Source organism: Diabrotica undecimpunctata, chromosome 10 (assembly GCF_040954645.1).
Source record: "Diabrotica undecimpunctata isolate CICGRU chromosome 10, icDiaUnde3, whole genome shotgun sequence".
Lineage (NCBI taxonomy): Eukaryota > Metazoa > Arthropoda > Insecta > Coleoptera > Chrysomelidae > Diabrotica > Diabrotica undecimpunctata.
This window is the reverse complement of record NC_092812.1, coordinates 74,971,039-74,998,850: the sequence shown is the minus strand read 5'-3', so window position 1 is coordinate 74,998,850 and position 27,812 is coordinate 74,971,039. Positions and strand designations below refer to the sequence as shown.

Genomic DNA, 27,812 nt, shown 5'->3' with positions numbered 1-27,812 from the left:
ATCTTTTATGGAATATATTGACAAATGAATTAAAGAAAATGGTGGACATATCGAACACTTTTACTTTGACAAAAAGTTATGTTATTTAGTTTAACTATTTCTTAATTTCGTTTTTAAACAAAATGATTTGATTATGACTTTAATTTAATATAAAACGTAAAATGTTTGATGTAAAATCCTTTTATTCTGTTATTTTGTCAAATCCTATTATTAATTATCCTGCTGATATATTTATTTTATTTAATATTTCGTTAACTATTTTATTCTATCGTTATTAAACTATCGTTTTATTTAATATTTCGTTAACTTTAGTTAAAGGTATTTAATACCAAAATTCAAAAGTATTAATGTTTTTGTCTATTTTTTCTTCGTTGCCTGGAGTAATTGCCTTAAATCAGATTTATGCAGCTGATTTGTAAAATGCGATTATCTCGAAAACTGTTGAGTTCTGAAGTTATTAATAAGTATACCTTTTTTTTGTTAAAATATTGTATCTTTAATATTTTTTGTCCCAGATACAGGTAACTTAAAGAACAAAAAAGTTAAGTGCAAATGTATACCACATATGTGGTATATGTGGCGCCCTCTATCAGTTACATCAAATTATAATTTTTTATATTTAAAAGTACCCAGTTGTAAATTTTTATATATAAATGTTTAAAAACATGAAAGTTATAGCAAAAAATAAAATTTTAAATTTGCACTTTAACACCCTGTATCTTTTTTAATATCAACATTTTATTAAAGCAATTTGGCTTAAATCGTAATATTTTAAAGTGTAGAATCTACTGTTTCTTTTTGTACAATTACTTAAGGACCACCCTGTATAAAGCTGTTAAATAAATAAACGTCGCGCTGTTTTTGCAATTTTTTACGATTCTCATGAGATCAATACAATTTATCACTTTCATTGATCGGTCGCTGTGGAATTTCTATTGTTAGAGCCTAATATTCAAAACTAATCTTATAAAATTTCGATTTTGAGTTTTGGCAACAAATATGAGGCTCACGTCATAGGAAATGCTTCCACAAAGACATCGTTAGATCGAATTAGATCGAATTTATAAATAAAGTTGTTACAGTAGTTTTAGAAAACGTACGTGCAATCGAAAAGAAGGAGTTTTAAATCGTTTGTAATGTGGAAAGTTTAAGTCCAGCGGTTTTTAGGCATATTTCAAATGCTTCGTATTAGTTGCCAAAAGTCAAAATCGATTTTTCATGTTAGAAGCTTTAAAGATTATGCTCTAGCAACGGCAATTCCATAGTGACCAGTTATCGGAAGTGATAAATTTTACTGACCTCATATGCATCGTAAAAAATGACAAAAATCACGCAACTTTCATTTTTCTAACAGCTTTATAGAAACTGGCTTCATTTGCGGCAAAACGCAAAAATTTAGTGGGAAATCTCTCTTTACCTTTAAAACTCATTTTGATTGTTGTCGATAGGATACTCTGATCAAAAGGTATCGAATTTTCACCGTCAATTAATAGAAATTTTATTTAAAAAATAAATTGCGCCTGCGCAATTGTGATTTAAAATCGCCGGTCGTTTCAAACGTTGTTTCAAGAGAACGGTTCATTCTACAGAAAAAGTGCTAATGAACATTTTTGTTCAAATTTATGGAAGCTACATTTCTTGTTTGAAAATTTTTTTTCTATGACATACAGATTCTTGATAAAGCAACTTTTTGAAACTTTTTTTTGGATTCCAAAGCTGACATTCTCAGCAAACTTCAGCTTGTTCCTATGATTTTTACAGGTTCAGTGGCAGTCCTCCTCTAAGGACTGGAGTAATACATGTTATAGATGTGTTGCATAGATTTAAAGAATACCATTCTTAAACATGGAATTGCTTTTTACCATACATTGGAATAGAAAACAAGAACATACAATTAAAATGGATAGGACAAATAATGTTTTAAAAGACATATTTTAAAAGAAATAATCAGAAAAAGTTTACTGGGTAAAATAAAAAGCATTCCATTAAACTAAATAAAAAGAAACTTAAAGCAACCAATACACAAAAAGTAAAGATTATTATATTAAAGAGATATTTATAAGTTATTAAAAAGATACTTATACCTAGGTTCTATTAAAGAGATACTTATACTATTAAATAAATTAAATATGTGGTATCTGAAATATAAATATATATAATCAAGGTTCCAGTTGTAGTATAATCCAGTTCTTTGAAATTTAAAAATCTTGTGTGTTAACTCACTCATCACATTTCAGACTACATTAGCTATTTTCCATTTGAAGGCAGTGTCATATATATATTATGTCAATTTGACAAATAGAGTGACAAATAGTGTACTTACACATTATCTCAAATTACCACACTCAGATAAGTATCAATTGTTTAGAAAAGATGTTGAAAATTTTAACAATTAAATTGTGAGTGTTATAAAAGTACAAATTGTTTTCAGAAAATTTAGTTTTTCAGCTATATAACCAATTCTATTATTTATGTGGGAATCACTTGATAATATCTTATTATACTTATATACATATATTTTTGTGGTAATAGGTGTGAGATTTGTATTTGTACACAGAAATACATTCCACACAAATGAACAGTACTAAACTTAGTAACAGTTGCTCTTTACAATTTATATTAAAATAACTTATACTTACAGAGATTTTCGGCTTATGTAGATTTTCATATTTCATTATTGTCTTATTGACACGCACGAACAAACAAATATTTTCAACCGGCCTTAACTCACCAACTAAGAAAATATTAGTTATACCAAGAAAAACATTTAATACAATTGTTATTGGTACTTTTACAAATCGTACATTTTCTTTTTCAAAATTTTGACACACTACTCAACACGTAGATACTATGACAGATTTAAATAAACGTATATTATATGATGTGTTGCATAGATTTAAGGAAGCTTGTTTTGAACATGGAATCTCTTTTTATTATACATGACAATAAATTACAATTAATTTTCTGTTTTGTTTTTGATTTTTTGTTTTTGTAGAAATTTTGGAAATCCAACGATAAAGAAAACCCGTGTTTATGAATAGTGAATACTAACTGAATGTGGTTGAATAACCATATAGTGAAAGATTGAAACGAAAAGAAAAAGATGAAGATTAGATGTGTCTATACTCTCTATATACGACAGCAGTGAAATCAAATAAAATAAGAATACTAATTTTAGATGGTCTTTTATTTATTGTGTTTATAGATGAAATATTTAATTTTAATTCGATAATATCGTGAATTTGAAAATGTTGTCATCCCCTTCAAACAGTATGACTAACAATAGTTATTCAAACGATCGAGGTTCAAGTTTTGAAGCAGAATATGCTGTGGATCCTGCCTCAGGAGGCTTTTTTCATTCTGACTTCAAAAAGTAGGTGATCTGCTATTAAAATATTTTTGAAAACTTTATCATATCATATTCAATTTTTAGGCATGACGATCTTAAAGAGATGCTTGATTCTAATAAAGATAGTTTGAAATTAGAAGCTATGAAGAGAATAATTGGGGTAAGATTTATTTAATTATTATAAAATTCGTCAAACAATGACAAATAATAATAATGTCCCTGTTTAAATGCATAAGTGCTAGTATAAATGTGACAAGATGAATTACAGATCTCGATAGCATGTGTTTTCATTTCCCTAATTTATATTATAAAAACAGCCAAGGATATAATTATATTATATACTTAACAAATTAATCACCAACGGATTCTTCAGACATAAAAATATTCATAAATATACATGGACACAAGGAACACGAAAGCTGAAATCAATAATAGACTACATAATAATCAAACAAGATACCACAATAAAGATCAAAGATATGTGAGTCAGAAGAGGATCAGAATGTGGAACGGACCATAAACTACTGACAGGAAAAATGGGCATTAATTGGAAATATAACAAGACCCCCTCTACAGAAGAACCGTTGAATACTATAAGAGAAAAACAATACAATATAGAACTACTCCAAGAACAATCAATAAGAGAACTATATCAACATCGTCTAGACCAAAAATTAATAGAATTTAGATACGACAACATAGAAGAAATATACGAGCATATAAAGGCGAGTATAAAACAAGCAGCATTCGAAGCCCTTAGAGAAAAAGAACATATAACAAATAAACAGCACTATTATGAAATAAATGAACCAACAAAAAGAATAATTGAAGAAAAAAAGCAACTATACAGAAAATGGCTGACTACAAACAATGATGAAGTTTATAAAGAATATAGAGAAAAAGATAGAGAAGTGAAAAAAAAATAACACAACAAAAGAATGAAGAATGGGAAAGAACCTGCTTAAATATTGAAACATACATAGGAGGTACAAGAACTTCGGAATCATAGAAAGTACTGAGAGGATTGAAACAAAACTCAAAAGAAAAAATTAAATTGGGAAATATACAGGACAAAGAATGGAAGGACTATTAGAAGGAACTGTTAACAGAACAAAGACCACAATTCATTGGAAAAGAAAACAGGCGAAGACGAAGCAGATCCCCACAACAAGAAATAGAAATAACAGATAGGGAAATGAGAATGGCCATAAAAGCAATCAAAAATAAGAAAGCACCGGGACCTAGATGCATCTCACCTGAGCTTATAAAATACGGATAAAAAAATTACACTGGATGATACAATGGATATTTCAGAAAGCCATAAATGGAGAACAGCTCCCAAAGAAATGGACGGAGGCATATATGACATCTATATTTAAGAAAGGAGATAGAAAACGATGTAAAAACTACAGAGGAATAAGCGTAATATTATCAATAGGAAGAATATATGGGAAGATACTGTGAGAAAAGATAGAGCAAGCGATAAAATGAAAAATCTGGGAGGATCAGGCAGGAAGATCATGTATAGACCACATATACACACAGGAACAACTGTTGAAAAAGAAAAAAGCAAAAAATAGAGATATACATTTGGCATTTGTGGACCTGAGAAAGGCGTATGACTCTGTACCAAGGTCAGAACTATGGGAGGCAATGTACAAATTAGAAATACAGAAGGAACTCATAGAAGCTACAAAAGCTGTATAAAGAAAATAAAGTGTCCATTAAAATGGGAACAAACTTCATAGAAAACTTCACCACAACAAAAGGGCTCCTGCAGGGTTGTTCCACATCTCCAAACCTATTTAAAATATACTTAGTTAAGCTTTGCAGACGATCAAGTAGTGATTGCACAAGACCAAGACGACCTCAGCTACATGATGAAGAAACTACAAGAAGAATATACCAAGGCTGGCCTAGATATTAACCTCGCCAAAACAGAGTACCTTTCTACAAGTGAAGAAGACATAGAAGATCTACAGATTGATGACAACGTAACAATCAAAGGAAAGGATAAATTCAAATACTTGGGGTTTATAACCACGAAAAAGGCAACAACAGAGGAAGAAATTACACAAAGATTAGGACAAACAAGAACAGCAATTCGACAACTTAACTCAGTTTGGTGGGATAGATGTGTCTATCCCACACCTAAATATGAAGACAAAAACACAGATTTATAAAACATTAGTGCGAAGTATTATGACATATGGGGCTGAAAATTGGATCATAAACAAGAAAGACAGCAGTAAGATAGTAGCAACAGAGATGGAATGCCTACGAAGATGCTGCAGAGTAACAAGAATGGATAGGAGAAGTAATGACGAAATAAAGCAAAGAACATCAATAGAGACAGACATACTAACATATATAGAACAAAAAAGACTGAAGTGGTATGTACATGTAAGAAGAACTAGCGACAGCAGATGGATAAAGAGAATAACCGAATGGAGCCCCATAGGAAGGAGGAAAAGAGGACGACCCCGAAAATCCTGAAGGAACGAAGTAGACGACGACATGAGTAAGAGAGGCCTAAACGATGGAGAATGTGACAACAGAGAGAGATAGAATAGAATAGAATATTATATTTTTGCAAAATTTTGGAGTACACTTAATTCATAGAACAATTTTAACATTCGTTTTTAATACAGATTTCAGTCTTCTACAAATAGTTTCTTATAACTTTTGATGTAAAATAATTAGGGAAGCAGGAATTCAACAATTTAGAATTTCCCATTGGGTTTCCTATGGCCCGTTTGGCGATTCATCACCCGGTATAGAATGAAGGATAAACTAAATGTCTTCCAGTATATGGTATATCATGTAGGGTATGCCATTTAATATAGGAATATTATTCAGTTCACATGTAATCCAAATTCAACTAAAATAATAAATTATCCTGTGTTATTAAATGATAAAAATTTAAATCTTATTGATGACAGTATCTTGGCTAGGTATAATGCTGGTGTTTGGTGATTTGTTGTTCATAACCACAACATCATTGATTATAATTGTTAAAGCTTACAAATTAGGAAATCTTTAAGTATTTCAAAAGTAGGAGACCATATATTTATAGATTGAAAGCTTAGTAAATTTTCCACATGACAGACTAATAAAATACAGGGTGTTTAATTTAAAATAAGTATGCTATTGCAGCTTAAATTTGCTAATAGAATCTAATGTTTTGACCACCCTGTATTTTTTTTGTTTGTAATAAACATCTGTTTAATATGACAAATAGTCTATTATTGATGCTCAAGAAAAAAATTGTCTCCGATTCTTAGATTCATAGATATTTAATTTTTTCTAAAACCTTACATTTTTAGAAAAATCGAAATAAATCAAAACATCCTGTTTTTCTGTATAGGGAACCCTTATAAATGTATAGCTTATTTTTAAGGTCAATTAAAAAATGTTATCAAATATAATCTGTTCCATAAGAAAAAATATAATTTTTATATACTACTCTTTTTTTGGAGCACCTTGTATAATTTATATTATTTATTTTTTAAAACTATCTCTTTTAAAAGGGTTTTTAATTGTGACAACTCTGGAGGTTTTAAAACTTAACTTATCCAGTAATGGAATTAGTTAAATTTTTTTTATTTGCCAAATTCCTTGAATTTTAGATGGTAGCAAAGGGACGTGATGCTTCTGTACTCTTTCCTGCTGTTGTAAAAAATGTGGTATCTAAAAATATTGAAGTTAAAAAGTTGGTTTACGTTTACTTAGAAAGATACGCTGAAGAACAACAAGATTTAGCTTTACTTTCCATATCTACATTCCAAAGAGCTTTAAAGGTAAGATATTATTTTTGGAGAGTAATATTTTTTATATTGGTTAAGTATGTATGGAGTGACTTTTAACTTGTTGGTAACTTGTTAGTGAGTGTGAAAGTGGTATTAAATTTTTACTAATATTTAATTCGAATTTCGGACTGTAAAGGGAAAAATATATTACATAAATTATCTTATTATGTATATTGAGCATTTGAATATCAAAATCAAAGTGGGAAAAGCATAAAAATATGAGCAGAGGGAACATGTTTGGTAAAGTTGAAAAGAACAATGAGAAACAACAAGTGATGCAAGACAAGTCTTATATAAAAAAGAACAAGTGGACCTTTATTAAAGATGATCAAAAAAGGAATAGAGATGAGAATATGGCAGAAGTCTTAGGGAAAGCTGAAAAAACTCTCAAGAGAGAATTTATGCAATGAAGATTATGAGAAAATATCATGAGCTATTCCGTCCATCGTCTGTAAGCCTACCTTAGATGTGTCCATTCGTTTGTGTTCTTTGTTTTCTGTTTCCATTCATGCCCAGCTATTAATTTGATTTCATCGTTCCATCTGGCTTGAGGTCTGACTCTTGTTCTCTTGTGTAAAAATTTTGTTTGAGCTCTGCTTCTGGTTCTCTTGCATTTTCTTGGTCGCCATTAAACAATTCGCTGCATCTACATGCATTAGATCTATTACCTTTTATATTCTAATTTCCCCATTAGGTATATGATCGCTGAGTTTAATATTCAGTGTTCTACATTTCATACCACCTTGAATTACTTGCAATTTATGAATTATGCTGAAGTTTTGTATTTTAGAGTACTTGGTAAGTTGGATTTAAAGATCGTTTCTAGGTGGCCAAATACTGCCCAGGCTAAGGAAGATCTACTCGAATCGACTTTTGGGTTCTGCTTTGATAATTTTATTTTTTGTCGTAAGTATACATATGGCTTAACCTGTTCTATATTTTGATTTGTGTTAACCCAAAGTTATTCATATCTATCCAACAAATCATGTGTTAAATATTTAGTTATTGACAGACAATTTTTTTCTCAGTCCTATTTTTCTGGTGTTTTATTTAGATGTATTAACATTTCCTGTAATTCTTCTTTCTTTTGCTATTAAGAAACAAAAAATTGCAGTAAGAAATTCACAAGTATGTTATACTCTCGATATAAACAAGGGGAACTGGTTAGGGTTTCCATCAACTAAACAAGTAAATGAGAAGACTGAAGTATGAGCTCAATATTTTAAAGATTTATATATTATTTGATACTCAAAAACAGAGTATTTGGAATGTTCATTTAATGATGGAGTTAGTACAAATATAATGATATATTTGGATGGTGAAATGAATCTGAAAATTAATAGTTTTAACTACCTAGGATCGGTGTTACAGAGTAATGGGGGAATAGGTGAAGATGCATACAGTAGAATTAGGGTTGGATAGTTGAAGTGGAAGGAAGCAAGTGGTGCGTTGTGTGACAGAAAAATTTCAATAAAGCTGAAGGTAAAATTCTATAAAACAGCCATAAGACCAGCTATGATGCACGGAACTGAATGTTGGACAGTTATAAAGAAAGAGGAACAAGGAATGCATGTGGCGGAAATGAGAATGCTTAGATGGATTAGTGGAGTGATAAAAAATGATAAAATTAGGAATGAGTATATTAAGGAAAGTCTAGGGATGGCACGAATTGTTGCCAATATGAGAGAGCATAGGTTAAGATGGTTTGGTCATGTTCAATGTAGAGATGTTATACACCCAATTCGAAGAATTGCTGATCAGTGGGTTCCTGGAATTAATGATATGATAGACACTTACGGAGAAATGTAATTAGGGACGCTAACCCCTTATAGGGATAGAGGTAAAGAGAATGATTGGAACTGAAGGATAATCAGTAAGACAATACATCATCCTTTTGAAAAATATAAAGGACTGTAAATATTTCAGAACCAACTGAGCAAGAAGTAAATAAAATAATAAAGATTAAAAAACAATAATTAAAATGCTAAGCCGTTTTCCGGCCTAGTTCCTAAAAGAAGAAGGTTAAACTTTACTTAAGGTGGTCACGAACTTGATTTAAAATGTGTAGCGAGGGGACAGACAGATGAAAAGGGGCTGTTTATTCAAGAAAAGTGATCTGTAGTAATTATAGGGGTATCTCACTCTTACATGTAAACTACAAAAGTTTTTAGCCATAATTTGAATAAATAGCCTAAAGGTCGTATCCAGCAAAATTGTAATAGGAGAATCTCAAGTTGGATTTAGAGGAGGCAGAGCAGTATAACAGACCAAGTTTTTTTGATAAAACAATCATAAAGCTTCACTGATAAACAGGGTTTGGATATACATATGATATTTATAGATTTTTAACAAACATAATAAAATAAACAGAACAAGAATTTACGAGGCAGTGGTAGAACTCATATACCTGTAAAATTATAAGATTAGTGTATATGGCACTGGAAAATACCGCAAGTAAAATTGCAGTTGACAAACAGTTCTCAATTAATATCGGATATATATTGACATAAGACCCAAGAAATAATACTTCTCTGAAACAAGATCAGAAAAATAATTAAACTATTTAAAAATTTCTAGAAACAGGCAAAGGAGTATGGATTAAAAATGAACGCTTGTATATCACTCAATACATCCATTTTTAGTAGTGTGTATTAATTCATATATATATATATATATATATATATATATATATATATATTAGTGTATAATTTTTTCTTCATGCACATTTTAGGAACCAAATCAGCTAATAAGAGCAGGGGCATTAAGAGTTTTGTCAAGTGTAAGAGTGAAAATGATATCACCAATAGTAATGTTAGCGATTAAAGATGCCTCTTCTGATATGTCTCCTTATGTGAGAAAGACTGCTGCCCATGCAATTCCAAAACTGAACAGGTAAGAAAATATTTGTTTTATTGAATAAAAAAGATGTGGTGGATTGGTAGCTCAAAAGGTAGGATGTTTAACTATAAATTGGAAGGTCTCAGTTGGCTTTCCTGCTCCTTTGCAACAAAAACAAAATATTTTTAACAGTATTCGAAAAATCTAGTCCAATTATATATCATTGAACTAAATTAAGTAAAAGATTATAATCAGTAAACCTTGGGTAAAATTATCCACACCTCCAATAAAGGTATATATATTGGCATATAAGTTATAGCACTTGAGCTGTTACCTTCTTCTATACTACAGACCTAAGAAATGATACTTATCTGTTATTTTCTTCTTCTTCAGCTTTTCCCTTTTCAAAGATTCCTGTTCCTTATTCTTCGCCGCCACTTATTTTTGTCCATCGGTGTTTCTTAACTTAAATCTTTCTCTCTTAATTCCTTTGTAACACAGTCCTTCCATCTTCTCCTGAGTTTTCCTCTACCTCTCATTCCATTAACTTCTAACAGTTCTAGTCTTCGTCTGACATGACCTACCATTCTAGTCTTTTCTAGTATTACCCAACATCCACCGCATCGCATCATTTTCATTTCAGCTACTTCCATCTTGTTTTCCTGAATCTTCTCTACAGGCCGCATTTTGTATATCTTTCCTTTCGTCCCTTTCCCGATTGTTCGATCACAAAGTACCCCGCTTATTTGCTTCCAGTTAAACTTTGCTTTATTTCAACTTCATCTTTGCTTTATTTCAACATCAGTTGTTAACACTCTTCCATCTACACTCTTAATCTGCAGCACGTGGATCAAGTCCTTTGATGACTTGTCCCTTGCTTTAGCAATGCTGTATAACCTTTTCATTCCCTCGGATATTTCCAACTCTTCATACAGCTATACAGACGATCTTTCCTTAGCAGTAGCTATAGCCCGCTTTGCTTCCCTCTTTGTTACCTTTTATATATCCTTATCTTCCTCTCTTTTAGACCTGTCATACCTCTTTCTAGCCTTTCTCTTCTTTCTAATCTTCTGTTCATCGTAAAACCACTAAGTTTCTTTGTCTCTAGGAGGCCCTTTACCAGATGTTTTTCCTAGCATTTCCTCTCACACTCGCACCACAACTTTACTGTTGGCTTCCGACCAGTCATTTATCATATATTTTTCCTCAAGCTCTTCCAGCAGTCTATACTTAAAAATTATTGCCAAATCCTTATCCTGTAACTTCCACCACTTTACTTTCTGTTGTCTTACTTGCTTTCCTTTCCGCCTCACCTTTATCTCCGTATCCACTATCATCATCATCAATGGCGCTACAACTATTCGTGAGTCTTTGCCGCGTTTACTATTGCTTTCCATGTTTGTCGGTCCTGTGCCAGTATTCACTATCACAGGTCGGTATTGACTGGCTACACACTCACCCTTTATCACGTTACAGTTGGTAAACTCTTTTAGTTGACTTCTTCTACACAGCATAAAATCTATCTGGCTTTCCCTTCCCACGATACTATGGATAACATACTGGTCTTCAGTCTTCATAAACGATCTTCGAAATGAAACTAACACAGCTCAAACATTGTCTCTTCCAAACCCTGAAAATCTAAATGAATACTTCGTTAATGTGAGTAAAAATATAACATCAACTATTTTGCCACAACAAGATCCTATTTCCTATCTCTCCAATTCAAAAAAGGTCTCGAGTTCATTCTTTATAAGACCAGTTGATAAATCTGAGCTGATCCAAACAATCAGTAGTATCAGCAAATCTTATTAAAGTAAATCTTCCAAAAAAATTTTCTTAAAAACTCTCAAAAAATGTGTTGGAAGTCCTGGTAATTAACGATTCCTTTGAAAAAGGTATATTTCCAGAGTGCCTAAAGATAGCCATTATTATTCCTCTTCATAAGGGTGGTGAAAAATCGAATGTCTGCAACTATAGACCTATTGTCTTACTACCTGTCCTATCCAAAATTATTGAGAGACTTATAAAAGCACGATTTATGTCCTTTCTCATTGAAAACAACATTTTATCACAAAGTCAGTTCGGCTTTTTATAAAATAATTGAACCAGTGATGCTATGTTTTCTGTACTACATGAAGTCTATCAATCACTAAACAAGAATCTTTACACTGTCACTGTTTTTTGTGACTATGCCAAAGCTTTTGATTGTGTAAATCACGACAATTTTATAAAAAAACTAAATTTCTACGGAATTCGAGGTATTTCTTTGAATTGGTTTTAATCTTACTTGAGGAATAGGAAACAACTAGTTAGAGCAAATGATACTGACTGTAGTCACAAAAGCATTGTATGTGGAGTACTACAAGGTTCAGTATTGGGTCGTTTTCCTTATCTTTATAAATGACATCACTAACTTAAAAATCGATGGAAAATTTTTTCTTTTTGCTGATGATACCGGTATTACCTGGAGAAACTCTAATATTGCAACTCTTCATGCAACTATAACTTCTGATCTACTTAAAATAAATTTACTCTAATTTACTCTCTTTTAACGGGGATAAGACAGTAGCATTATCCTATAAAGTAGCTCTTCAACCTTGCTTCTTAATAACAGCCAGGTCAGTATCATTGATTCTGTAAAATTTCTTGGCATTTTTATAGACAGCAACCTTATGGTCCCTTCATTTCGATTTGTTAAGTAAAAAACTAGCCTCAGCTTGCTATGCCATAAGATCTGTTTCGAAGGAAATCAATTTAGCATTTTCCAAAATAACATAGTTTTCTTTGTTCAAGTCTCATCTTCGATATGGCCTTCCTTTTTTGGGTTCTAGTACAACTGCTCAATCTGATGTTGTTTTTAAATTACAAAAAAGATTAATAGAATAACTGAGGCTTTTTGGCCTCAGTAGAATAACACATTGCAGAAGCTACCTCAAAAATCACGGGATTTTAACTCTTTCTTCTTTATATATTTTAGAAACTGTTTGCTTAATTTGTAAACACTTACATGTTTTTCCAGCAAGACCTAATCATGACTACTCCACCAGAAATTCAACCTTTGATGTGTATTTACCGATCCCGTCCACAGAGTTAGTAAAGAAATCTATATTATATTCGACAAAAAAATTATGCAACCATCTCCCTTTGCAACTTAAATCTACAACTTCTTTCCTTAAGTTCCGTAAATTGACAAAAGCCTATCTCTCTGAAAGACCATATTATTCAGTGTAAGAGTTTCTTAACGAATAACTAAGAAATCACAGTACATTTAGATACAAGTAACTAAAGTATTTTTATATATATTTGGGTATCACATGCAGCAACTTAAACTTTTTAATTCGTAAGGTTTTATTATGCAATTTGTATATTAGTTAAATTTTGCAATGGATTGTATATTTTATTATCTTTTATTTTGTGATATTGACGCTTTGTGTAATTTTAGTAAATTTTAAATTGTTATTGTTATTTTTTTGACTTTTTGTAAGCTTTGTCCATAAAATTGTACAATTTTCAGTGACAATAAAGAATATTTCTATTCTATTCTATTCTAAAGAATGCTCTTATTCCCATCCCCAAGCCTCCATGAACTCTATCTCTACCAATATGTCCATTCAAGTCACCTTCAATAAAACACTTTTCGTCTACAGCAATCTCGAGCATGTTGCAATCAAGGGCTCTCCAAAATTCTTCCTTCTCCTGTTCTTCACATCCTACCTGTGAGGCGTAGGCACATATGATGTTCAAATTGGTTTTGCCTGTATTAAATTGGTTATAATGCTGTTAAAAATACTGTTCTCTGTTTTTATTATCTAAATTGCAAGTTACTTCAGTTAAACATTTATTTCATTTTTTAGTTTAGATCCTGATATGAAACCTGAACTTATCACAATCATCCAGAAGTTACTTGCAGACAAAACTGTTTTAGTAATAGGTTCAGCAGTAATGGCTTTTACTGAAGTATGTCCAGAAAGGGTGGATCTGATTCATCAAGTGTTTAGAAAATTATGTGCCTTGTTGGTAGATGTGGACGAATGGGGCCAGGTGACAATTGTGAACATGCTTACTCGATATGCTAGAAACCAGTTTGCAGATCCAAACCTTCAAGTGAGTATCAAATTATTTCCTTTTAAACTTCAAAATATATAGGCTCTATATACTGTATAGGAAAAAATTGTAGGTAGGTATGCGCTTAAAACAGTAGGAAATGAGAGAACATATTCGTGTTTAGCGACCTCTAAAACTACTGAGCGACAAAATTAAACTCATTCCTGTCTATTTTTCTTTTTAATTTTTTCAAATTTTTATTTTCTATGCACTTTAGAAATGCTTTTTCCTTATATAAAAAATTTTCATTTTACCACCATTAATTTATTTTGTTCACAAACTTTCGTGACACCTTCCTGAATCGAATGCAAATAGTTTCACAGCGATTCATCTTGCTGCGGAAAATTGGTAGGTTTAGTGCTTCATTTCCTCGCCTAAAATTGTTCTTTTTACCAATAGTTTTTAAATTATTCTTTTTAGGAAAACAACGAATCTGATAAAGAGTTTTACGAGTCAAACTCTGAAGCCTCTGAAAGCCACATACCTAGTTTGGATCCAGATCATCGACTGCTTCTAAGATCTACAAGGCCATTGCTACAATCCAGAAATGCGGCAGTGGTCATGTCAGTTGCTCAACTATATCACCATGCTTCCCCAAGAAGTGAAAGTATTTTAGCTGCAAAATCATTAGTGCGTTTTCTGAGATCTCACGTTGAAGTACAAAGCATAGTTCTTAATGCAATAGCATCAATGAGTCTTACTAACAAGGGGATGTTTGAACCTTACCTGAAGAGTTTTTTTGTTAGGATATCAGATCCAACTAATGTGAAGTTGCTGAAATTAGACATACTTACTAATGTCACGAATGTTTCAAATGTTTCTATTATTTTAAGAGAGTTGCAGACTTACATTTCTAATAGTGATAAGAATTTCGTTGCTGCCACTATTCAAGCTATAGGAAGATGTGCCTGTTCGATTTCAGAAATCACTGACTCGTGCCTTAATGGTTTAGTTTCTTTATTATCTAACAGAGACGGTAAGAATTTTGTCAAATCATTAAATCTTTTGTAATAATTATAACTTTTTTTCAGAGGCTGTTGTAGCAGAAAGTGTAGTAGTTATTAAAAGACTTTTGCAGACACAAGCTGCTGACCCCAAAGAAATAATTACTCATATGGCTAGATTGCTCGATAGTATTACAGTTGCCCAAGCTAGAGCTGCCATTCTTTGGCTCCTAGGAGAACATTCACAAAAGGTGCCACAAGTTGCACCAGATGTGTTACGGAAAATGGCTAAAACTTTTCCAGATGAGGTAAAAGTGTTTGGTTTATTTGGTGCGAGAAAATACAATTTTTTGTCCATTTATTGTCTATTTTATTGTCCTATTCATTCCAATGTTTCTCACATATTTTAGGATGACATTGTTAAGCTTCAAGTGATGAACTTGGCTATCAAATTGTACATAACAAATCCCGAACAAACGTCTTTGCTGTGCCAGTATGTTTGCAACCTCGCTAAATATGATCAGAACTATGATATACGGGATAAAGCAAGATTATTCAAACAATTTGTGCCCAATCAAGACGGTAAAATTAAAACTCAAGCCCTCAAAATATTCTTGGCCCAAAAGCCGGCTCCTGATTTAAATGTCCAACTAACTGGTAAGATATAATAGTTATATATATATATATATATATATATATATATATATATATATATATATATATATATATATATATATATATATATATATATATATATATATATATATATATATATATATATATATATATATATATATATATATATATATATTGTGTATACTTTTATGGTTTTTGATGGAAATATATTTTTAGTTGTCTAGTTTGTTTAATGGGAATAAAGCATGGGTGAGCATATTAACTTTTGTAATGCCCTCGATGTTCAGGCTAACAATTGTTAGTTTTGCCTCAAATATAAAATACTTGTGACTGCGAAAACTTTTTCTTAGGTAAAACTTCAAGAAGTTTTTTCGTGGTTTTTCCTCATAAGTTACAATAATATTATTATCGAAAGAATGGTAGTGTCATGATTGAGTGTGGTTATCTTTTTAAAGATGAATCACATATGTTTTTTTTTCTGACAGGTATTCTCGAGTTAAAGTAAATTTTATGTAATTAATTGAACTATCATCTAATAAAATCGTCCCAGGAACGCACATCAATAATATTGTTTATCATTTTATAAAGACCTCTTCTTTAAAATGTATAGTATGTCTTAATTGAGAAATATATCGTATTTTTCATTAAAATTGTGGTCAATTCTCATTAAATACAGCAGATAATAGATAAAATAATTTCAGAAGCAATTTTTGAGTGCTATTGGAATGCTATAAAAAGTCGATTCCAAAGATATATCTTCAACCTTCATTCATAACTTCGCACTAAAATGTTCCTCTTTAGACTACGGGCGTAATTAGTAGCTTGTCTCGAACTTGCCGTATACCGCAGATACCAATGGGAAATGTATATTTGGTAATAGCAACCTTTTGTTGACATTGTTTTGCCTTAGTCTTATTTTGTTATTGATGAAAATAACGAAGACGTGGGCAACAAATTTGCATTAAGTTTTGCTTTAAACTCGAAAAGACGGTTTGCGGAACCTATTCAAATGATGCAAAAGTAATTTTGTGATAACAAAACAACTATATAAGAATGGTTCAATCGGTTTAAAGATGACCGTACGTCTGTTGACAGTGATTCTCGTTCCGGCGGACCTTCCAGCACAACATCATTTTAAAATAACGTACATGTCAGATTTGGAAATGCGAAAATTTGCATTTCAAGAATTTTAACCGACAGGAATGATCCTTGTGTGCACCAAATACATACAAAAATTGCAAAAGATAGAGCAGAAAAAGAACTCTGGACAACTGAGATGGTCCCAATGATAAAAATATACTCATAAGTATACAAAGATCATAGAGTCGTGGGTTTGCAGTTATAATCTCGAAACAAAATAAGTCTTCAAAAATGGAAACTTCCAATCTAGATTCCATGTTGATTATAAAGATTTGCACCTGAATACGTGATAAGAGGTCAGACAATCAACAACAGAATTTTGCAGTCAAGTCTTAAAAGGTGCAGTGAGAATAAAACTGTTTTTGGTAAAACAGAAAGTTGCACTACACCTCTAGTTTCCGTACAGCCTAACATAGCACCCTTTAACTGCAACATAATGTTTCAAACAACGATGGAACTGAAGGCTATTACAAGAACTTAATTTCAGAAATGGTTCTCTCTCTCTTTCTTTCTTCAATGGCACTACACTTCAAATCGAGCCTTTCCAAACTGTGATTCCAACCTGGTCGGTTCTGCGCCGATCTTCTCCAGGTTCTCATATCTAGCAAATTTTGCGCGTCCGCTGCCACTTCGTCCTCCTACCTTTTCCGTGGCCTTCCTTTTGGTCTTGCACCCTGCATTATCTAGGGTCTTTTTGGAAATCTTTCTGCTTCCATTCTCACTAAATGACCAACCCGTTAAAGTTTCTCAAATTTAACGAAATCTGAGATCGGTGCTTCTTTGAACAGTTGGTAGAGTTGATGGTTATTCCTATATCTCCATACTTTGTTTTCGTTAATAGGTTCAAATATCTTCCTTTGGACTTTTCTTTCAAATACTTTTTGTGTTTTCTGTCGTCACCCTTGTCTCGCATCTATAATATACGTTGGTCCGATAATAGTTTTGTAGACCCTAATTTTCAATTTCCACTGTGTTTTTGGAGAGGTAGTGTTTTTGAACACAGAGGCGAGTGAAAAATAAGCTTTGTTTCCCTTTACTATTCTTCTTTGAATTTATTGTTTTTCCGTTCCATACGTGCTTAATGCAACTCCCAGATAAGTCAAACATTCTAAAGTTTCAATATCGTCCTTTCATTCAACTGTGCGTCTGTTTTCCCTAGCTCTTGCTTGTTTTAACTTTTTTGTCTTTTGAATATTTATTTTTAGTTCGGTCTCTTTTGCCCCTGTTTTCAGGATCAGAAATGCTTCAATGACCTAAAATACTATAGGCGCGTGTTGTTAAGTAGAATGACTTACTTCTAAGTATTTCACTAGTTGGATGGCGAAGAATATAGCATTGCAAAGTTATGAATCAAGGTCGGATACCTTTAGGACAGATGTATAATTTTTAGGTCATGAAGAGTTACAATTGGGCTCTCTTTCTCATTACATTAAACAACGAGCTAATGGATATGAAGATTTACCTCCTTTTCCTGCTAATCCGCCTACAGGAGACGTTAGGAACGTAGAGCAACTATCAGGAGAGGAGGGTAAAGTTCATAAAAGTACGGTAAGCGAAAAGATATTAAATTTAGCTTCTGTATATAATTCGTGCATTTTGATATATTTTTAGGACAAGAAAAGAAAAGAAGAATTCAACTCTGAATCTGGAATGTGGGGAATGTGGGAGTCTGAAGCTAGTTCTGGTGGCAATAGTAGTGACTATGGTTCAAGTACCAGTTCTTCGAGTGAAAGCGACGACGACTTGAATGAGGAAGAGTCAAGTGAAGAAGAATCTTCCGAAGAAGACACTTCTAAGTAATTATTATTGGAATATTAGAATTCTGGTCACTAAATCGGACCTGGCCGATCAAATGCTACAAGTTCGTTTTCCGCCTTCGCTGTTTTTTTTATTAAAAAAATCGCATCAGCCAAATTGGTTATTAGCTAAACAATAGTAGCGAACAATAATTTGCATTATATTTATATGTTTAGATAGCGTTTAAAATGTTAATTGAAGTTAAGAAACTTGTTAGGTTTGACATATTGCACTGTTGATCTAAAATATCACTTAGTTTGTTGGGTATATTGTACAACATACGCTTTGGCGTTAATGCTGGACATGTTTTTTTGTTGGCTGTTTGTTGGAAAACACATGGCTATTAGTTAATCTCGTATGATCCAGTCGAAGTCGCGTTAATATTACGTGGTCTCTCTGACTTGTTGGTAATGTGGGCCAGGGTTTTAGCGATTTTTTTCTATCGCGGAGCTTGGCCGATGACACTTTCCACTTTTCTTCCCACATATATCGCACTTTACATTTGAACCGCCCTTTCACGTCCGCACTCGTAAATGTTTCAGTACAATCCGCACTATCACTAGTTGCATCTTCTTTTGTAGCGTTGTCTGCCTCTTCGTTTTCTTGAATTCCAATATGGGATGGTATCCAGAAGAATATAATATTTCATTCAGTTGATCGATATGAACTTCTTGTTTTATATTGATGACCAAAGGATTAGTTGGGTAGACATATTCGATTGATTGTACGGAACTAAAGAATCTCTGAGTATATATAATCGATATTATTGGATGCGTTGACAGCAAGGGTGGCCTGGTATAGAGCGTATAGTTCAGCAGAGTAAATGGAGTACTCTGAAGGGAGTTTGTATTTATTTGTCGATGTTGGGGTTATGACTGCAACACCAGTACCTTCATTGGATTTAGATGCATCTGAGTATATATGTGTATAATTCTTGTAGTTGTGAAGAATATCGTTGAAGGCGGATTTGATTAACTGTGGGTTTGTTGAATGTTTGTCGAAAGAAATGAGGCGGGTTAGGCACTGAGGGTTCTTTATTTGCCATGGAAGAATTAAGGACGATTGGGAGGGAAAGCATTCTGGGAACGAGTAGTTTAATTGATTTAAGTAGCTTCTAATCCTTGCGTAGAGCGGTTTGGCCGTTCTTGGCTTATTTATGAAGAGGTTTGGGAACTTTTCTGAAAACAATTTTGAATAGTAGGGTTTTTTGAGTTCGACCTGATTTTTGCAGCGTATGCTACACTTAAATAAAGTCTTCTTTCTTCTAGAGACGGTTCACTAACTTCACAATAAATAATTTCGATTGGTGTTGTGCAAAAAGCTCCAGATATTATACGTAAAGAGAGATTGTGAAGGATTTCAAGTTTTTTTAGCAGTGTCTTTCTGGCTGTAGACTACACACTAGATCCATAATCTAATTTTGATCTGATTAATGTTCTGTATAACATCAAAGGTGTTTGGTGCACACCATTCTTTATTAGCCAGGGTTTTAGAAGATTTAATCGCTTATGGCAAGATAAGATCAAATTTGTTATATGAAGTTTCCAGGTTAGAGTTTCTTCGAATGTCATGCCCAAGAACTTTATTGACGTTACACGTTTTATGTTCTCATCACATAGTCTTAGGTTGGAGTTGTTTGTGACATTTTTCTTAGAAAACAGGATGAAACGAGTTTTTTCAATGGAAAAACAAACCTGTTTTTTGTGACGTGTTGAGTGTTGTATAAAGTTCTGTGTGTGACAAAATATATTTTGTATATTTTTACCTCTGTAAAAAACTACAAGATCATCCGCGTAAACTCGGGCCTTTATAGGCGATTTTAGGTTTTTGAGAATATCATTGATTGCCACTATGAAGAGGGTATTACTTATAACCGAGTCTTGAGGAATGCCATTTTCTGGATATATTATATCTTCTGTTATTTGTCCTAACTCTGGAAGGTCTATTTTGAGAAAAAAAAATTAATAAAGAAGAGGCAGTGACCTTGGATGTTCCAACTATGTAATTTTTTTTATTATATAATAGTGCCAGGCTGTGTCGGAAGGTCTTGATATGTCAAAAAAAACCGCTAGACATTTACTCCTTAGTGCGAATGCTTCAGAAATGTAACTTTCCAAATCTATGAGATTATCTTTGGTTGACCTTTGCTCTCTAAAACCACTTTGTTCTGCAATAATTAAATCTTGTTCCTCCAGGTGTCATTTTAGTCTATTATTAATAATAGTTTTGTTCGCGGAGACAGTCCCTGACTGGTTTCTCATTGATTCGCATGCGCAGTTCTGCTTTCAAGCGTTCGCGGTGTTAAAAATCCGGGACTTTGACAAAGAGTTCGATGTTCGCGGAGTGTTTCTAACTGGTTCATGATCAGTCCATTTGGTTTATGGATTAGAGTGGATTTTTAGTTAGCGTAAGCGCTATAGAAACTGTAAATTGTCAGATTTTTTGTTTGTTTGTTTTTTTTTGGTCAATCGTTAATACTAACTAACCTATTATGTATATATTTTTGTTGAGTCTTAAATCTTTATGTTCTACATCTTTAAATAAATATATATAAATAAATTTCAGGGTCGTTGATATAAATTTCATCTCCGTAGACATCATTCCGTCTTACTCCACTAGTACCCCATTTTTGACTTACACATTTTGGCAATATCGTCTTTAAAATAAAATTTTTTCAAAATTCTGTGTTCCTCCTTGTAAATATAAACAAAACAACGTGTTGATGTTTTGGAGTTAGAAACAGTCAGAAACGTCCGGAAATTGTTCGCGGAGATTTGACTGTTAAAAACTAGTAACTAATCGCGCCAGCACACAATATTAATCCTGAATCGGGACCGCAATTTATCTAAAACTAGTCAGGGACTGTCTCCGCGAACAAAACTAATGTTTTCTAGTAACTTACATATGGCGTATGTTAAGGATATCTGTCGGTATGACTCGGGACTTGTTTTAATACTATTAGGTTTTTGTATAGGTATGACTGTGGATTCCTGCCTTTTTTAGAAAATTTTTGCTGTAGCCAAATAATATTTAACACATCTAGAAGTTGTTTGTGAGCGCTGACTGGAAGATGTTTGATAAAAATACTAGGTGTATCATCCAAGCCAGCGCTAGTTTTCTTTTGAGATTTGATAATGCTTCTGTATACTCTAACTGAGAAATGAATAAATGTAACGGTTCATCTGTGTTAGGTATAATGCTAATTTGCTTATTTTCGTCTTGCTGTTTGTAATTAATGAAAGATTTTTTATAATTAATATTACTGGATCGGTTTCTGTATGTGTTAGCAAGGATTTTGGCAATCTCAGTATTACTAGTAACTGTCTTTCCATTTATCCCGAGGCTTTTAATATATTGATTGCTATTTATTCTAATATTCTTCGGACTTATACTTCAGTCATGGGAGTGTTGGCATTTAACGTTGATACATATTGAGTACATGACTGGCGTTTGGCATTTCTAGTTCTCTTCTTGGCTATAGCAGGTTGTTTGTGTATACAATTTTATTCTCAAGAGTTTTGTAGCGCTTGTATTTATTAAAAGCTCTTTTGCTGAATTCGATTGCTGTTTTGCATTCATGATTGCACCATGGGACAGGGTTGCGTTATTTTATGCATGTAGTCTTTCCTATTGCTCTTTCTGCTGCTTTTGTGATAATAGGAACAAGGTTCTTCAGTGTCTCGTCTATATTTGAGGTGCTTTTAAATATGGTCATACTGCTTCTGATTAAATTTGAAAAAAGATTCCAGTTAGGGTTTTTTAAATTCCATTTTGGAGTATAGGTCTGTCCACATTGGTTTTTGTTATTATGAATAAAAAGTGAATAATGATCACTGTTGTATAAGAAGTCGAGCCTATTCCAGGAGAGCTGTGTGCTCAGATCTGGTTCGAATATCGTAAGGTCTATACATAAAGATTGAAGAGTTGAAGACTGAAAGCTTGGACTGTTCAAATATCTCTTCCAGCAGTCTTTCCCTAGTATTTATATTAAAAGAGCCACGTAATTATTATTTTGGGCATTAAAATGCCCAAAATAAGTCTGGGTTGGGGAATTTGTTGTAAGAGTTCAGTTAATACTTCTGGGTCTACTTGCGTTGATGAAGGTAGGTATGTTACAAATGTAGGTATTTGGACTTGAGTTAAGTTTAATGCAAATTGCTTCTAGATTAGTATCTAGAAGCAATATTAGGAGAGATTATTGTGGTTTAAATTGACTTTTTTACCAAGATAGCTACTCCGCCACTGGCTTTTTCTTGGCTAGTTCGATTTTTGCAGTAATTTTTAAAGCTTGTATTTTTTCATTTTTGAAATTAGTTTCCTGAAGACGAATTATATCTGGATTATATCTGGTCAGAATTATTTGAAGCATCGGTTTATTGTAAAAACCGTTAATGATCAACTGCAAAATTTCTTGCACTTTCAGTCTCTGATATCTCAGTATCCGAGTAGGTCATCTGTAAATGTATCAGTAGTTTCTTTCTTATTTTTGTATATCTAGCTTTAATGGATCTTTGTTTGAAATAGGGGTATATTGCTGTTAGCATTTTCACTAAAACTTAAAATCGTTAGTGTAGTTTTTTATGACGCTGACTGGAACCTGTACACCATAAACATTTTCAAATAGATCGGATATTTGATTAACCCGGCGTCACATACGTGGATTTTTCTGTCATTAGTACATATGTGGGGTGTGACAAACCCCAATTTCTAAGAAAATCAGAATTTTTTCTGGCAGTTTTTTTTTATATGTTTTCTAATTTCATGGTCTGAAGTGATCATCTAAGGACTATTTAAGCAAAAAAGAAATAATCAGAACACCTTTATTCAAAAGAAATTAAAAATAAACTAATAATAGGCAATTCTCCATAAGCAAAAACCACAACTTAACTGAACAATCTTACCAAAAAATATAAACACCATATGATCAAAAATACAATAGTAAATGAAAATCTAATAGTAAGATAATACAAGGAAAAACTCTGCCCGGTTGTACAGTGAAAGAAAAAAAATTAATCGCTATTTGAATTCATGCAATTTTGACAACTTATGACAGCATGCTCCAGGCACAGTAATGAGTCACAGTTTGAACAGAAATATTTAGTTTTCCGATCTCGGCTTCTTGGACATACTGAACATCTTAACATGAGTTTTGGAATCTTGGCAGGTGGCACTGCAGGGTCATCTTGGCCAAAATGTGCAATGTTTTGACGAATACTCCTTGGTATTCTTGGATTATTTTTTCTTTCAGATATGTGGTCCTGGATCAATTCAAATCCCAACATTTTGATAAACAATCTTCTGGCAAGTTTGAAATCTTGATTGTTTTCTCTGTATATCACCAAAGCATTTATGGCGGCTGTATTCAAGAGAGAAAACACGATCGTAAGAGGCCATCTCCGTGAGTTTCTAGATACGTTATATGATGCAGACAGTTCATCCACTACATCTACTCCACTTTTAGTAAAGTTGTAGAAGCTTATTATTGCTGGTAAATTTTTATCGCCAGTTGCTTCATCAATAGTTCCATCATGGTGCATGGTGGACAACAGTAGAACGTTTTTATTTTTTTTCGGCACATACGATAAAAGTGTAATATCTTTCTGAAAGCCAAATAAATATGTCATTTGTTCTCTGTTCTGGACTGTCAAAAATTGTGCTGGGATGCATCGTTTGTTCTTTCTCAGCGTGCCTACTAACGTAAGTTTATGCTCGTTCAGCAATTTTATCATTAATTCATAACTAGTGTACCAGTTGTCAAAGGTCACATTTGGGTTGGAACCAGAAATAGGTTGTATTAGCCTCTCTACTATATCTATTGGGGAATTACTAACACTGTAGGGACCTTCTGGCTGTTTTCCTGCATACACTTCCAAATTTAAAACGTAGTACGAATGGGTTTCAACGTAGTGTCAACTAGGGCTTGCACTTTGATCCCATACTTTGCAGGCTTGTTGGGTGTACTGTTTGAAAGCACATCTTCCACGAAAAGACTCTGTCTTTACGATTCTCGATGTTATCGAACCGAAGACAGACCATCAGGAATTGAAAACGATTTATAGACATCGTATTGCGGAATATATCGACACCAGTCCCATCTGTTTGCCATAAGTCTCTCAAATTCTGACGATTAGAATGAAACATACCTGCTAAATAAAGAAGTCCGATAAATGCTTTAATTTCACATTCATTGGTTGGTTTCACCATGCATTTATTTTGATATTCAATTGATTTTTGTTGAATTTTGAGATTGGTCCAGCGCACTATGTCTTCGATCATTTGTCGGTCAAAAAACAATTGCCAACAATCTAAAGCACGTTTAGCATTTTTTGCATAATGCTTCACACCCGGCAAATGAGTAATAATGTTCTCTGATCTTGTTCGAACCCGTTTATTATTTGAAGCAAGTTTGTTCCATTGTGTTCCGTCTTTTCCGAGATACATTTCTGCGTTTCTTGGAGGTCCGTTAGTGCTTTTATTTTCCGTCTCATTCTAAAGTTCTGTTTTTGATGTCTCCATGTCTGAATCTCCTTCAGAAACTACATCTTCTATTGCGATATCCTGCTCCGAGTCGGTGTTGTGGTCGCTTTCAGAGATATAGTCAATATCGTCATCGCTTCCCGATTCGATGGCATCGTCATCAATTTCAGCCCATAGAGCTTCGAGCTTTTTCTGTTCCGCTTCGTATGACATGATATTTTAGCTAAAAAATTAAACAATTGAATATGCAGATTCAAATAAGTCAAAAATAAAAACTTACTTATAATGTCAAAATTGCAAACGCGAGTACATAGGTGGGGTTTGACACACCCCAGAGCGTTTCAGGCGCGTGTAACTTCACTCACTGCCTACAATGTACTGAGGTAACGCCTGAATTCGATGGTGGGGACATTTTTGGGAATCTATTGGGGTGGACGTGCGCATAAGTCTGCGTTTGATTTATTTAAGAGCGATATTTGGGAGCTGGGGTTTGTGAAACCCCACATATGTAGTGCCGGGTTAAAATCAAGAATAAATGGAGGGTTTTACTGTGAGATGAATGCCTTGGCCGTTTCCACGACTATGTGAGTTAGTTGGAGTCTTTTTCTGACTTTTTTTGGTTTTTTTGGATGGAGCATCATTTGGTTTAGGGGGAGGTATGACTATTTCTTCCAAACTGGGTTTTAAGCTATTTGGTGTAGGCTGGGTTGTACCTATATTGATGATTGGTTGTGCGGTTGGAGTTTTGAGGGGTTAGTTGGAAGTATTTGAGGAGGTATGGATTGTGAAGATGTTTGGGAGTGGTGGTTTTGGTTATAATTTTCAGAAAATGATTCTTGGGTTGTTTTGCAATTTGCTGCAGTATTTCCTTGCCTTTTACACGAAAAACATACCAAGGAATCTTGTGACAAAAAAATCCTATAGTTAGTGTTATCATGATTATTTAATATGGATTCAGGTATTAACGCAAGCGGTGGTGTGATAAAAATTTGTCGGCTAAAACTATAAACGTGACTGAATTCCGTCAAAACGGCACTTAACTCGAAAAATGACATGGTAGACATGGTTTTAAGGCCCAATTTTTCAATTTCTTGAGTTAATAAAGCATACGAAATGGTGGGCAAACGTTTGACAGAATTAGTCTTTCTGCTGGAGTGACTAGTTTGCGTGCTTGGACTTGTTGGTTATTAATTTCTATAGACCCTCTATAAATTCATGAAATGTTTAGCGCTTTTATGTGCAAGATATATACACACTCTGGCAATACAATATCTTGATCTTTGGTAGGGAAATCTTGTTCAATCACAGCAGAAGAATAAGTTTTAGTATTTTTTTCCTTTTAGGAGCTTCTGTAGTCAGAAGTCCCGTCAGTTGGATTAACATATTTTCAAGTTAGACCTGAAATACGGACCTGTTTTAGAACAGGCAATTTTATCATATCGTTACAGATAAATAAACTTGTTTAAAGTTTTTATATCAAGCCGACTACTGGTAATTACAATAAAGTCTTGTGAAATGACTCTGTTTTATATAATTTTAAAGAGTAATAACATAATGGAAGTGAACGCACTCGTATGCACTTATATTGAGAAAATGCATTAACTACTATCTAAATAACTGTTTTTGTTTGGAGCTGACAAATTCGGACAAATTCTTAGTATCTTATTATATTCTATTTGTACTTGTTCAAACATATAACTTGTTAAATTTTAGCTAATTGTTTTATATCTATTTAGAAAGGAATCTGGAAGATCCTCTGAAGAATCACAGTCATCCAGCGAAGAATCTAGCTCAGAGGATGAAACTTCTGCTAAAAACCAAACTCCCATTTCTACTAATAACACCAACACCGAATCTGTACCAAATAGTGGGAGATCCAATTTGGATCTACTCCTAGACCTCGACGATATTGACAATCCAGCACCAGTTATGACTCCTTCTCTAGGCGGTTTCTTTAGCCCTTCAACTCCATTAGATGTGAATACTAGTATTCAAATTGTTCAACCAGTATTTCTAAGTACAAAACCAATAGAATTACTCAATAGGATAAACGGGAAGGGTTTATCAGCGACGTTTCGGTTTACAAGAACGCCACATCTTTATTCTCCTAGTATGACAAATATTAATCTGTTGTTCTCCAATACTTCTGGTGATGATATTGATGATATCCGAATAGGAAAAAAGGTATATCTTTTTTATTAATATACACTTTTTATTTATTTATACAATTGCTTCTTAAAATCTAAAATACAGACATTAAATAAAAAAACATTAAATAAAAAAAAGCTTATGTATAGAACATCCCAGAGGTACTTTTCAGTGCGTCATTAGTTATGACGTCATAGAATGAATTAGGTGTGTCGAGAATTATTTCATATAATTATTGAAGAATCTGACAGATGCCAGGATCGTACTTAGCCACAGGGGGTAATCCCGTATATAAATAAAAAGTAAACAATATTATTTATTAAATTTATAAATATGGAAACCTTTAAAATTGACGACAAAATGATTCATTTATTGAATTTTTGTATCTTCTTCTTCTCAAGGGGCTGTCTGCGCGTCGAAAGTTAGCAATCACCACAGCGATTTTTAATTTTGAGACAGCGGCTCTAAATAAGTCGTTATTACATGAGTTACGTCTCCTTCCTATGAATCTTTTTCTCCGGATTTTGTCTTCAGTCTCCTCACATCAATTTTCTTCAGTGTCCACGCTTC

At 33.1% G+C, this 27,812-nt stretch overlaps 1 protein-coding gene across 1 annotated transcript in view; it reads left to right on the top strand.

Moving 5' to 3' along the window:
* The first annotated feature begins 3,132 nt into the window (after positions 1 to 3,132).
* Positions 3,133 to 27,812, top strand: part of rb (adaptor related protein complex 3 subunit ruby) — a 40,911-nt gene continuing 16,231 nt past the window's right edge. Inside the window, exons 1-11 of the mRNA XM_072546755.1 lie at positions 3,133 to 3,373; positions 3,434 to 3,509; positions 6,979 to 7,149; positions 9,890 to 10,050; positions 13,851 to 14,100; positions 14,521 to 15,076; positions 15,132 to 15,352; positions 15,455 to 15,701; positions 18,211 to 18,368; positions 18,432 to 18,616; positions 26,831 to 27,278. Of these exons, the coding sequence (XP_072402856.1) occupies positions 3,249 to 3,373; positions 3,434 to 3,509; positions 6,979 to 7,149; positions 9,890 to 10,050; positions 13,851 to 14,100; positions 14,521 to 15,076; positions 15,132 to 15,352; positions 15,455 to 15,701; positions 18,211 to 18,368; positions 18,432 to 18,616; positions 26,831 to 27,278 (2,598 nt within the window). The 5' untranslated portion in view covers positions 3,133 to 3,248. The remainder of the gene's footprint in view (positions 3,374 to 3,433; positions 3,510 to 6,978; positions 7,150 to 9,889; positions 10,051 to 13,850; positions 14,101 to 14,520; positions 15,077 to 15,131; positions 15,353 to 15,454; positions 15,702 to 18,210; positions 18,369 to 18,431; positions 18,617 to 26,830; positions 27,279 to 27,812) is intronic.